Source organism: Cebidichthys violaceus, unplaced genomic scaffold (genome assembly GCF_023349555.1).
Source record: "Cebidichthys violaceus isolate CVI_PGR_0920_01 unplaced genomic scaffold, fCebVio1.0.p SCAF_46, whole genome shotgun sequence".
Lineage (NCBI taxonomy): Eukaryota > Metazoa > Chordata > Actinopteri > Perciformes > Stichaeidae > Cebidichthys > Cebidichthys violaceus.
In genome coordinates this window covers 117325-130545 of record NW_027176661.1, presented here as the reverse complement: position 1 = coordinate 130545, position 13221 = coordinate 117325, and the positions used below count along the sequence as shown (strand labels likewise).

At 43.7% G+C, this 13221-nt stretch overlaps 1 protein-coding gene across 1 annotated transcript; it reads left to right on the top strand.

Annotated features, from left to right (window-relative positions):
- The first annotated feature begins 699 nt into the window (after nucleotides 1-699).
- On the top strand, nucleotides 700-12371 carry si:dkey-250d21.1 (uncharacterized). Its single transcript, XM_068729445.1, has 11 exons — nucleotides 700-1053; nucleotides 2658-2778; nucleotides 3424-3531; nucleotides 3635-3671; nucleotides 3814-5606; nucleotides 5717-5747; nucleotides 6075-7846; nucleotides 7965-8013; nucleotides 8189-9987; nucleotides 10100-10136; nucleotides 10259-12371. The coding sequence occupies exons 1-11, from the start codon at nucleotides 959-961 to the stop codon at nucleotides 11791-11793; spliced, it is 7377 nt and encodes a 2458-aa protein (XP_068585546.1). The 5' UTR covers nucleotides 700-958; the 3' UTR covers nucleotides 11794-12371.
- Nucleotides 12372-13221: the final 850 nt, after the last annotated feature.

The window sequence follows — 13221 nt, the reverse complement described above, 5'->3', positions numbered from 1 at the left end:
CCAAATCAGAGTATCAAGTCAAAACAAGAGCAGTGCTGCACTTCAAGATATTGACGTAACTGTCAGAATTTAAACATTTATCAAACATTTCTGCTTGTTGCTTGTGTAATGTCATGTATGATCAATAAATACCTAACTACTACTACTATAACTAGTATTATTATACTACTATAGTTGCCATGAGAAGTATTTCTATGGAACCACAAAGTTATGGCGTTCCTTCAATAGCCGAAACAACAGCTTCACTTTAGACCATTAATACACTGACATGTATGTAGTGATTTGTCATTGTAGTATTTTGGCAAAAAATAAAAATACCAAAAATTCAGAAAAGTGAAGAGCGTACTTTTGTCATTTTATATAATTCTTGAGTAAATGACATAAATTGGTTGCCTACATAAACACATACACTAGAGTGTAGCTTTTCATAAAGACCATAATTCATGGTCGGATAAACCACGGAGGAGTTGATACTTTGCTTTGGTTGCGCATACCAGTCTACCAAGTCTAGCAAAACCAGTCGACAAAGCTTTCGTCAAGACTTTCGGGGCCCCTGGATTTATGAGGCACTTGCATGCTTTGCTCGGTTAGAAAGGAATAGGATGTGAACTATCTTGACAATTAAACTCTTTGGCCAGGCCCGACGGTGACATTCTGCCCTCTGCTGGTTAACATTTTCTACTGCACGGTGTAGTTCCTGGTTGATGGGATAACACGCTTTCGGCGACTCTTTGCTCACCACGCAACATCAACTTTTAAAAGCATGGAATAAGTAGGTTCTTAGTTTACCAAAGAGACACTAAGCGAAGAATAGCGTTGGAACTCAACTGTGTCGGTTGCCGGTTTTGCCCAAGGCATGGCTCTGTAGACTCCAGCAGGTTTGCTCACAGTAGGCTTGCCAGCTTGCAACCGCCAGCAAAGCTAGCTAACTCGCTAGCTAGCAACATTGCAGTCCAAAATGACTGACTGCTGCGCCGCAGCGAACTGTGATTATCAGCAAGGGGGATCCGAAAACTCTCCTCCGCTTTTCAGCTTCCCATTGGATCCAGAGCGGTAAGAGCTGTGCTTATTTCATAGAGACGTGGGTTAAAAACGAGCCTCTGAGCATGCAAAATGAATGTGTTAGCCGTCCACGGTTAGCACTGGCGCTAGCTTAACACCATGTTGGCTAACAGTGACACAACTCTGTGGAAAATGGCGCAGACTAACGTTACTCTTGAAAGAAAAGTCCGTGTGAAATAGACTCCGCTCACTCATTCCGGCTCGAAGACCGACACCAAAGTGTGATTTCGGCTGATATCTGTTTATCTTTGCATCCCGTTATTTCACAACCGAAGAGAAAACAGAGTTTAAAACTTTTTTTGTGCTGTAATTTAAATTGCCATCGGCACACGACACCGACCACCTCGATAGTGTGGCAATGTTACGAGAGGCGCTGACGTTAGCTTAGCAAAATTAAAAATACTCTCCATTGATAAAGCTATGTGGCCTTATTGTGGCTTCCAAACTGCATGAAATACATTGCATTTTAATGTACAGCTCACTGAACAATACTAATTGAAACTTATATGAACGTAGTTTTAACAGGTGATGTCGCCATGAATAAGTAGCAGTCTAGCGCCCCCTTTTTATCCCGCTGTTACCTCTCAACTCGCTGTGTTTTTTTCGCTCTGCGATTGCGGTAGTATTGTGCAATAGGGATGTTATGTTACATACAAATCTAAAGAATTGATTTGAGGGCCGTGATTGAATGGCGGTTGCGTTTTACCCGGCTGTATCGCAGCAGCGAGCCCGCGGACAGGAAATGTATCCTCCAAGCCACAGGAAAAACTACTAGATCACGGGGTCTGAGTGTTTCACGTCCAGCCCTGCAATGAGTTTGTGTTTTTTTTTTTTTGTCCCATTTTTTTTTTTTTGCTTTGTGTACTCGTTTTGAATCTTGCACCCGCCATTCACCCAATATCGTGTTAAATTGAGAGACTTAAATCTCATTTTCTTGTGGGCAAATCCACCCACCTTTATTCTGTGCATATATAATACAATCAGTTGAAAGAAAGAGAAGGAATTGTATTATGAAAGTTGAAATAATGAAAGCAAAGAGCTCAAATTAATCGTGAAAGCTTTTCAGCAATCAGTTACACCTTTTGTTCTTTATCGTTATATATTTGTATCACGTGGGTGTACCTAATCCATGTAATTGTAGCAGTTATGACCTCTTGAAGCATAACCACAGCATGCACGTCTCTCACAGAGTTGTGTATGGATGTTATGTCCATCTAAAAATGAATTTGAACTTGTGTTTGCACAGTGATGAAGCCTAGCAATCTAGCCACAGCAAATGACCGTTTTACTTCATACTAGCCAGTAACCTAGCTCAAGCAGTCATGTCAGTTATCTATATTTACCATTTAGACTCACTACTATGGGAACAGTTTAGTGGTGGCATTTAGGAGTGCAGAGAGTCACCATGCTCACCACAATGAACAGTTCTTAAATTGAAGCAAACCGTTTCACAAACTTTTTAAGAGCTTGTGACTGTTTGTCGAGTCATTATTTAAAATGAGGGTACAGAATATGCACAAGCGTTTGGACTAATTAGTTTACATATTATGGTTTTTGACACCAACAGTTTATGCCTTTCCTCCTGTATTTTTCAGATGTCAACTATGGTTGAACAACTGTCATCGCCAAGATCTGGCATCAGAACCTCCGGAGCAGTTGCATAAGCTGTACAGACTGTGTGCAAAGCACTTTGAGCCCTCTGTGATCGCTCATCAGGTAAGAAGCAAATCTCTTGCCCGTTACCCTTTGTGAATGTAATAATAATACTAAATTGTCATTTTGCCCCGTTTTGTTATTATAATACCTCTAGTGCTGTTCCTAGTGAGCAAATACTATATATTTCCATAACATAATATGGATAACGTGGATTACCAGTTTATTAGGGTACACTTGATCAATCTAATGCACTTTAATACAACAGCCAAGTAGTAATAATGCCCTTCTTTGTGAAGCTTATGAGGTTGAAACACACAGCTGTTTCTAATGTTCCTTGTGTACATGCATGACGAATGTCAGAAACACATCTGTGCCATCAATCGATGTAATGCAATCGCATCACATGCAACTCGATGTATACCACAAGTTGGAGGTTTTCATTGCTATATATTGCTGACATGGTTAAAATGACACAAACTTCCTTTAAAACAGCAACTAAAACACTTTGCTTAATTAGAGGGTTTGTTAATGCAAAGATGTCACATTTTTATTAAACAGCTGTTCAAATTAATATTTCTGTACCAAATGATGCCTGGTGCAACTGTATATGTAGTTAGATTTAAGCCCACAATCACGTGTCGTAAGTCGATGGGAAATCCATGTTTCACATAGAATATTGAGGATTAGCGCCTTTTTGTCTTTCAGAGCGCCTCCAGTTGTGTCTTAAGGGAGGATGCTGTTCCAACAATCTTTGACTCAACAATGCCTGTGAATAATCAATCAACCTGCAACAGGAAGCGAGCTAGAGATCCTGTAAGTGTTTCATTCAATCTTTAAATGTTTCTTCTGAACATTTTTCATCAGCCAATACGACACTAAAAATGCAACCATTTAATCATCCTTTCCATCTTCCTAGACTGAAGAGGATCCTACCTCTGTGAAGAAAACAAAAGGTACCGCAACTGGTTCACTTACTTGAGCCCCTTCAGTTGTAGTCTGTTAGAATATAATGTTGTGAGTGTTTATTCACAGATTGAATTAGCATTTTCTTATAATCATCTCAGCCTTTCATTCAGGTTTTTTCTTTCCCATTAGAAAACACAGCCGCAACAGAGGTGACGGAGGAGAGGAGAGAAGTACCCTGTGCAGTGTCTGAACTGCAAAACGAGAACCAAACCCAAGAGGATGGATCCAGCTCTAAAGCAAAAGAGACTCTGAAAGTCTATTTCAAGGAAATCCTGGCACTCACTGGCTTCAGCATTAATGGTGCAAACATCAGCAGTGATGAGCCGATCGGAGGTAAGAGAGGACAGCAGGCTTTCAATCGTATCTGCGTGGAGAAAATAGACAAGAAAGAAATCCTACAGTTCAGCGAAGACCTCATGCGGGAGGAGATCCAAAACAGCCTCAGGCAGGCACGATTCTTTTCCATTCTGCTTCAGGATGTGACAAGTATAGAGGGCAAGGATCAGATCCCAGTTTTCATCAGGTCTGTCACAGTAGATGGGTACCCACAAAAGCACCTCATTGGGTTCTTACCATGCGACATGGATACAGAGAATCTGTTTTACATGCTTCTGTCAGAGTTGCGAAACAAGTGGGGGCTGAGGATGGAGCACTGCAGAGGACTGACTTATCTGGTCACAGGCAGCATGTGTCAGAAAATGCGAGACCTTACCTCCAGGATTCTGCAGGAGTTCCCACAAGTAGTTCTGTCACCAAGCGACCCATATGCCTTCAACATATGGATTATTCGCTGCATGCCTGTGCCCTCTATTCAAAGCGTTGCTAACACTGTAGAGGAGGTGGCCTCGTTACTCAGGAGAACGCCAGAGCTGTGCAAAAGATTGGAGGGAAAGATCCAGATGACATATGGGCATATGAAAGGAGAAGTGGACAGGATCAAGGCAGCTGTCGCTGAGAATTGGGAATATGGCACCGATGCCTTCCAGACCATGTTGGACATTCTGGAGCCGTTCCTGAACTGCATCAACGAGATGATTTCAAAGGTAGACGAAGATACTGCTGAGCAGATGGCCAAGCTCAAGCCAGTTCTGAAGAATTTCAATTTCATCATCACACTTGTTGTTCTGAAGAACACCCTCTGTTGTGTGAGCATACTCAACTCGAGTCTCAGGGGAATAATTAGCATCAGCAGTACGTTGCAGTACACAATTTCCAATGCCTTAAAGCTGGTAAGCAAATACCAACAGGAGCTTGCAATATTCCACAGGAAATGGTTTTCAGATGCAATTGGCAGAGCAAAGAAGCTGGGAGTGGAGGTCACCAAACCAGAGACGGACCAAGGAGACACGGCCGAAACGCCACTGGAGGACCTTTACAGAGAAACTCTGAGCCGGCCTATCTTGCAGTATCTTGTTGCAGAGGTGAAGAGAGTGTTCAGCACAGAGATGGTGAGGATTCTCCGCTGGCTCTCCTTAGTGCCATCTTACATGGCTGACCACAATTTCAGCATTCGCAGGGATAAAGTCGCAGACGCCAACTTGAACAACCTCGCAAGGCCCGACACATTCTACGAAGAGCTCGGTTGCTGGGAGGTGAAGTGGAGGCATGCGAGCAAGCGCAGAATCCTGCCGACCACGGTGTTTGCGACACTCAAGATTCCAGATATTGGGTTCTACCCGAATGTGCAGAGCCTGCTGCGGGTGTTGGGCACTGTTCCATGTGTAAATGCAGAGGCAGATGTGTATGGTCAATACCATATGGTACTGGAGCGGTGCCACTCCTACCTGAGAGCCACACCAGAGGACCAAAGACAATGCAGCATGGCATACGTCTACGTGAACCAAGATGTGCACTTCAATGTCGAGCAAATGGTGGAGTCATATGCCCAGAAGCATCCGGACATCCTGCAATTGCTGCAAACGGTTAGTAGATTTTCATTAGCAGAAGGCGATTGAAATTCCATTGCCCTCTTTTTAGTGATAAAACAACTGTTTGACCTGAAATTACATTATACTTTGTGTGTGTTTTACAGGATGATGACACAAAGGAGAAGCCTCCCCAAGGTGAGATGCCTTTTGAAATTATTTCTTTAACATTTCAGCATGCAGCAATTTTGGTGAATCACACAACTATTCTATCACATAATACACCAAGGGGAATGTTCCCAAAATAGAGCTCTAGACACAAAAATGAGCAGCATACATAATGATGGCTACATGTAAAAATGTGTTTTTGACCTAAATGACCATTGGACTTTAGTGGAAACAATTTGGGCAAGTTTAATGATATTTTAAATTAAACTACAATCTTAAATATGCCCATTTGCTTATTTACTAATGTGTTTAACTGTAATGTCGGCTCACTAGACCTTTTTTCACCTCTCATTTCAGTGGCATCCCATGGGAACCATGCTGAAAAGGACACTGAAGAAGAATTACAGTTCCTCAACCTAGAGATGGATGCTGAAAGGCTTGTGGAGCTGAAGTGCGCAGAGACTGACAGAGATTCTCTTAAATCTGCTTTGCAAGCTGCAGTGACAGCTGCATACAGCAGCCAAAGCAGGCAACACGGGGACGCTTCAGCTCAGGAGGGAGAAGTCGAGTATGTGACCAAGTCTGAAATGAAAGAAGTTCTCACTGTGTGCGAGAAGGCCGTCAGGGAGGGAATCCTCTTGGAAGTGGGGACGTCATTTTTTTCCTTGTTCATCGACTGCGTTGTGAAGTTTGGGGAGAAAGACTATCTTCCACTCTTCCTGAGGTTCGTGGACAGTTTTGATGTCATGCGATTGGAGTTGATGGGATTCGTTGAGGCAGAGCTTGATTGTGATGCCATGGTACAGCGTCTGCTGGAAATAGTAACCGTTGAGTGGAGTCTTGATTTGAATAACTGCAGAGGTCAAGCATACTTGGGCTCTGGTGATGTTTCCTACAAGCTGAAAGCCTTTGCCTGTAAAGTCCAGGAGACTCATCCTCTTGCTATAAGCACACACTGCTCTTCTTACTCTTTCAACACATGGTGGTCAAAATCCATCCCAGTGCCTGCTGTTAAGAGAGCCCTGGATACATTCGAAGAGGTTTTGATGTTTTTTGGCAGCAGCGCTACTCTACAAAAACAGCTCGACCATGTGATAGCGTTTGGTCTGAGAGAGAGCTATGAAAAGGTCCAAGAGCTGCAGGGGAAGTTCTGTGCCCTTTGGCAAGAGAAGCATGATTCTTATGAGGTGTTTGTGCAGATGCTGGAGCCCCTGGTTGAATGTCTGGAGAAAATCAAAAATAACCCACAGAGATGGAAAGCCTCTATGTCCGACCAAGCTGTGGCACTCCTCCGCAAGGTAATGGAATTTGATTTCATCATTGCCATGGTGGTCTTGAAGAATGCATCCTCTTTCACAAGAGAGCTGAGTGCAGGTCTCCAGAAGGACCACTTCAGTGCCGCATCCCAACTTTGCCAAATCACTGGAATTGTGGCCACTCTGAACCGAGTAAAAACGAATATGAAGGTGTTTCATCAGAACTGGTTTGACGAGGCCTGTGCAATGGCACAGAGTCTGAGAGTGCAGATTGAAGTGCCTGAAAATGCCCTGCAGACGGCAAGAGACGGCATGATGAAACCAGTCGGTTTTTACAAAGATGGCTTAAGTGTACCTCTAGTAGATAACCTCATCAATGCCGTAAAGGATCATTTTTCAGAGGATCACAAAGAAGCTCTCAACTTCCTCTCCCTCGTTCCATGCTCGGTCACAGTGAGTTACATGTTTGAGAGCCTGAAGTCGAAGCCTCCTCTCTACAGCAGTGATCTTCCTGATGCTGACAACTTCTTCACAGAGCTGTGCTGTTGGAGAGTAACATGGAAGACCAAAGTTGCGTCCGTGACCATCCCAGGCTCAATATTTCACACCCTGCGCCTGCCACTCATGCAGTACTTTGGCAACATCAATGCACTGCTGAGGATCATGTCCGTGCTACCCAGCACAGCGCTGGAGGACTGCGGTGTCATAATGCGCCACAAGAAGTTCCAAGAGTATCTGAGAAACACAAATCCCAAAAACAGGTCCCCGTGCTTGGCTATGCTGCAGGTGGGCACGGACTTCAGCAGAGACCTGGACCGCATGGTGACCCAGTGTTTGAAGGTTACCCCGCAAGCTTTGGAGGGTATATGTCTGGTACGTGCTTGTATTCTTTCGTAGATGCTAATGTGTTACATTTTTGGGTTATTTTTATTATATATTTTATTAATTTTGAATGCTGGACTAATTTGTATTTACCTGGGTGTATTCACAGGACAAGGAATCCAAAAGTTTCAACAGAAACTCTGAAAACAATATGGAAGGTATGATTGTTTACATGTTTTTTTTTTTTTTATATATTACATTTAGTACATGACTTAACTAATGTCCATACTAAGTTATTGAAAGTAGCTTCTCTTCCCCCCCCCTCCTTGATTTCAATGTTTATCATAACCACTGTTGTGTGTGTGTGTGTGTCCCCCCCCCCGATATATTTAGTTGATTGTGTCAAGGAGGAAGCTGAAGAGCCTAAAATCCATCAATCTCCTGACAAAGTTGAGGACCAGGACATGAAACCAGCAGATGAGAATGGGCACTCGGGAGATAATCGTCAAAGTCTCGCGACGGTATTCAAACTGGCCACACTTCTGGGGAAAAAGAATAACAGTCTCTCTGACCTCTCAGAAGAGGACCGAGAGCTTTTCATCCAGGAGCTCAGCATGTGCCACTGGTTTGGAAATGAGGGCAAATGCGCGCCCTCTATAGGCGACGATGAAATGGTGACCCTCCTCATAAATGGAATCAGAGATGTCATCCTCAAGGAGATACAGGAATCGCCGTTCTTCTCACTTATCACGGACAAACCTGTTAAGATTGCCGACAAGACCCACCTGCCTGTTTTTGTCAGGTTTGTTGGAGAATCGGCTCCAAAAGTAGAGCTCATGGGTTTCCTACCATTTGATGAAAGCGGTCATGTTGATACACAAGCGAATAACCTTGCAAAGATTCTCACCGAAGACTGGGGCTTACCGATGTCTCAGTGTCGTGGACAAGCATTCATGCACTTGGGCTCAGGTTATCAAAGCCTGAAGAAAATGTCTTTGGATTTCCTCATGAGCTATCCTCTCTCCGTTGTAACACCCAGCGAGTCTTGCGGCCTTGCCCATTGGCTGGCAGGAAGTGTGCCTTGCCCTTCAGTAGCAAAAATGTTGGACATCACAGAAGACCTGCTGCTGTTCTTTGATGAATCTCCTTGTCTGGAGGGACAGCTGGCGCAAGCTGTTGATGAGCTATTGAATTTGCCAAGAGAGGCCCTGGAGGAAATGCCAGAAACATGTTGCTCGAGGTGGAAAAAGAGAGAGGACTTCTTTGACATACTCGCTGATACATTAGAAGGCATCCTCAGCTGCCTTGATGCTGTTAGCTCGAGTGCCATAGGCGCCAAGTCGATGCATGCACAAGTTCTCTCCACCGCTCTGAGAAATCTGGATTTCATTGTCACCCTCGTGATTCTGAAGAATGCTTGCGCTCCCCTTCGTAACTGTAGCACTGTTTTCCGCTGTGGAAACCCTGCTGATATTCTCTGTGAAGTGGAAAAAATCCCCTCGATCATAGAGACTCTTAACAAAATGTTAGAAAATGTGAGCACTCTGCACTCAACTTGGTTTGAGCAGGCATTCCAGCTAGCAACCAAGGTAGCTCCCGAACAAGTGTGCTTCTCGGAGGAAGCCAATAGCTATGAGTCTCCCGAGATCTACTACAGAGAAAATCTGAGCGTCCCTCTCCTCAAAAGTCTTGTCGATGAAATGAAGTACAGCTTCTCAGACAGCCACTTAAAGGCCCTGTCGGTTCTGTCCTTACTCCCCTCCTGCAATCCGCAGCCCATTGTGCCGGAGACCACAGACAAGCCATTCAGCCTCTACCTTGCTGAGCTCTCTGAGCCAGAAGCAGCCGAGCAGGAAATCAACGCATGGGCCACGGTCTGGGAAGAGAAATACCAGGATGCTGCTCCTCCATCATCCATCTCTGAAACGCTAGTCCATCCTGAGTCGAAAAGCCACCCAACCGTTACCTCACTGCTTAGGCTAGTGGCAGTCCTGCCCAGTGTCAGTATGGAGTGGGACCTGATGAAGACCACTCTGAATTCCATGAGGGATCTGTTGAAACACACTGTATGCAAAGGCAGCAGAAAGGACCATGTGGTGCTCCTCTCTCACTGCACAACTCTGCAGAGACTGCCCGAGGTCATTGAGAAGTGTATGGAGGTTGATCCAGAGAGCAGTCCGTGTCTATCCCAGGTACATTTAAAATTATTTTAAGAACGTTCTTTGTTACTTGACCATGTTGTAAAAGAAAACAAAGTTACAACATTTTAACAGCCGTTCTAATCATCACCACATATTTGTTTAGGTGATGGGAACTTTGCAAAGACTGAATTTGGACAGCGGTAAGTCCAATCATGGCAACTTTATTATCAAGAATCCAATTGTCTTTGATTGTAATTATAAGAATGCATTTGTTTGTGAGGCATTAACATTTATTTTAATTTTTTTTTTTTTTTTAAATCAGGGGGTGTTAAAGCAGAACCGGCACCACCAACAGAATCACACGCCTCCATCGTAGCAGAGAAGCCTCTTGATGGACTGCTGAAATCGGCTGATATTGAAGTGATACTGGAGGTCGCACAGGGACCAAGGAAAGCAGTGTCTTTCTATGAGCCACAGCTGCGTGAACAAATCCTCAAGGAACTCTGGGATTCTCAGTTCTTTACAGTTATAACCGAGCAAGCTGTCGAGATTGATGGCGAGCTCTACGTCCCGTTGTGCATCAGGTACTTAAACAAAGAGGACATCCAGTGTGAGGAAACACTGGCTTTCGTCCCTTTTGGCGAAGACACAGTTGTCTTCGCAGATGCTATTGAGAGTGCCCTGTCTGAGAAGTGGGGGCTCAACATGGAGTACTGTAGAGGGCAGGCCTTGCTGAGTGTTGGTGAAGTCGGAGCTCAGATGAGGGCTGTAAGTTTAGCCATAGCTAAGAAATACCCCCAAGCTGTAAGAACAGTCAGCTCCGCGTTGTCTCTTAATGTATGGCTGGCTAGGTCGTCTCCCGCTGAAGAAGCAGCGGACGGAGCAGTTGTCATAGGTAAAATATTACATTGGCTCACAGAGGATGCAGAACGCCAGAACAAACTGGAAGATATGATCATTCACGTGTTCCAGCAGGATGAGGTAAAGGGCAACGAGCTGAGGGACAAGCTCATCAAAAACTGGGAGAAGAGTCACGACATGCACGAGGTGATGGTGGAGGTTTTAGAAGCCATCATGCTCTGTTTGAATGAGCTGAAAGGGGAGGGAAGTGCTTCAAACCAGCAGCAAGCGTCGCAGTTGTTCGACGCCATCCGAAACTTTGAGTTCATCCTGTCGACCGTGGTGCAAAAGAACATCTTGAGTGTCACTAAAAAGCTAAGTCAGTCTCTGCAAGGCAAACCCTTAGACATGTTGCTTGCTGTGAATAATTTACCTGACCTCAAAGCATCCCTCAGTAAGCTGAAGAGTGATATTGACACCCATCACAAGGCCTGGTTTGAGGAAGCCACCGCGCTGGCCTCTAAACTCCATGTAACGATGATGCATTCGGTGCTTCTAGAGCCATTGAGTGAGTTTTACAAGGAATCAGTAAGCATGAAGGTTGTAGAGCACTCAATAGCAGAAATTGACGACCTCTTCACAGAAAAGGTATTGGATACCTTGAGGTGTCTGGAGATTGTGCCTTACGCAATGTCCAAAGTAGAAACCAGCATTCTTAGTGGTCTTGTGTTCCGCCTGTACAAGGAGGATTTGCCAGATCAGGTCTCGCTTCACACTGAGATGAAGTCGTGGAAGGAGAAATGGTTGGATCCCCTGGCAGGCTATCTCCCGACTACCGTGCTCGATACGCTCAAGACGTCGCAGATAAGAAGTTTCAGTAACATTGAAACTCTCCTCAGACTTCAGGTCATCTTGCCGTTTTCAAGGAGGGAGAGCAACTTCAGGCAGGGAAAAAGAAGCTTACAGGAGTTCATACAGCAGGAAAAGCGACCCCTCACTGAGCTACATGCTCTGTAAGAGATGCAGGTCTTCCGTCACTAGCTAGCAGATTTGAGCGCCAACCATACCTAAGAACTAATGTGTCTCAACCCTAGTTGAGGTCCCATGTTCTGAACTCAATATTTCTGTGTACATTATTGATCTGAGTTCTTTGAGATTTCTTTTTGTTGTTATCCTGCAAACTAAGCCCTATGTTAATTTTTTTTTTTAATCCTGTAGTTTGTACAGTTTTACTGCCCAATGGGACCAATGTCTTGGCAAAAAAAAAAAAGAGCAATGCTTGTGTGCCTTGATGCGAAACAAATAATTCACCCCATGTATCATGATAATCCAGATGTTGAATAATGTCCCATTGGCGTTGACTGACTTCTGTATTGCAGTCATGACCTTATTATAATGATTAGATGCACCGTTAACCTTTCCTGGGCACAAATAGAAATGGTTAGTTCCATCATGTCTTCTGATGATTTCTCATGTTTCCTGTCTCTTTGCAGGAATGAATTTGCTGTAAACGTATCTTTTGAAAGAATGTTTCCTCAATAGGAAAACCTTCATATATATATTTGTCAAAAAAGTAATAAAATTCTCCAAAAATATGTTTTGACTTCCGTTTGTCTTTTTTTTTTCCTTTTTCTTTTTATGATGTACAGCCGTCCTCCATATGTAATCATGTCTGTAAGTCGACACAAGGTGGCGCAGTGGGGCTGTAAATGGCCTGAAGAGGAAATGACTGGCTCTGGTCAGATGTGCTACTCTAAATACATGAATATACAGTTTTATCACTAAATGTAATTTGTAAATGTTGAATCATAATACCTGCAAGAACGGTTTTGTAGTAATTTTATTTTTTAATTGATCCAAGAAGGTCTCTTTGAGATACTAGATCTCTTCTGCCAGGTAGTCCTGTTAATGAAGTCCAGCTGGGCAGATGGAAGTCCACGTGCAGTTATTCTTTATAGTATTACTATTTTGGTAAACAAAAAAAGCACAACTGCAAACAACCTGTATGAGGGGTTTTTTTGATAGCTAAAGTATAATTTGCTGTGATAAGCTTACGGGGCATTCCAATCATGTTAATGATTGCTGGCTGGCAGTTCACCTTCTTGGGCATTATCTGTATTAAATAAAAAACTTTCATGATTCACTCACCGATCGACAAGGATGTGGGTTTGGAGGGATGGTTGTTAAGGTCATACAGCCACTGTATTATCTCAAGATACCTGGTAAATATTTATTTTACATTTACCTTTTGTCCTCAAAGTGTAAGGCTTCTGCAATGCTGGGTATGCAAGAGAGACCGGTTCAACTCGTATTTGCCAGTAATGCAAATCAAGGCTTCGGGGCTCCATTGTGGCTCTGTTAATATGTAATTTTAAGAACAAGTGTATTCTGTGAGTGCTGTGGCACAATGTCTGGCTTTCTTGTCAATTATTTGCTATGAATTCC

Coding starts and splice junctions, on each gene's coding strand:
- si:dkey-250d21.1 (XM_068729445.1), top strand. CDS start 959: ATGACTGACTGCTGCGCCGCAGCGAACTGTGATTATCAGCAAGGGGGA. Junction 7,847..7,964: donor CTTTGGAGGGTATATGTCTG/GTACGTGCTTGT, acceptor GTGTATTCACAG/GACAAGGAATCCAAAAGTTT. Junction 10,137..10,258: donor AAGACTGAATTTGGACAGCG/GTAAGTCCAATC, acceptor TTTTTAAATCAG/GGGGTGTTAAAGCAGAACCG.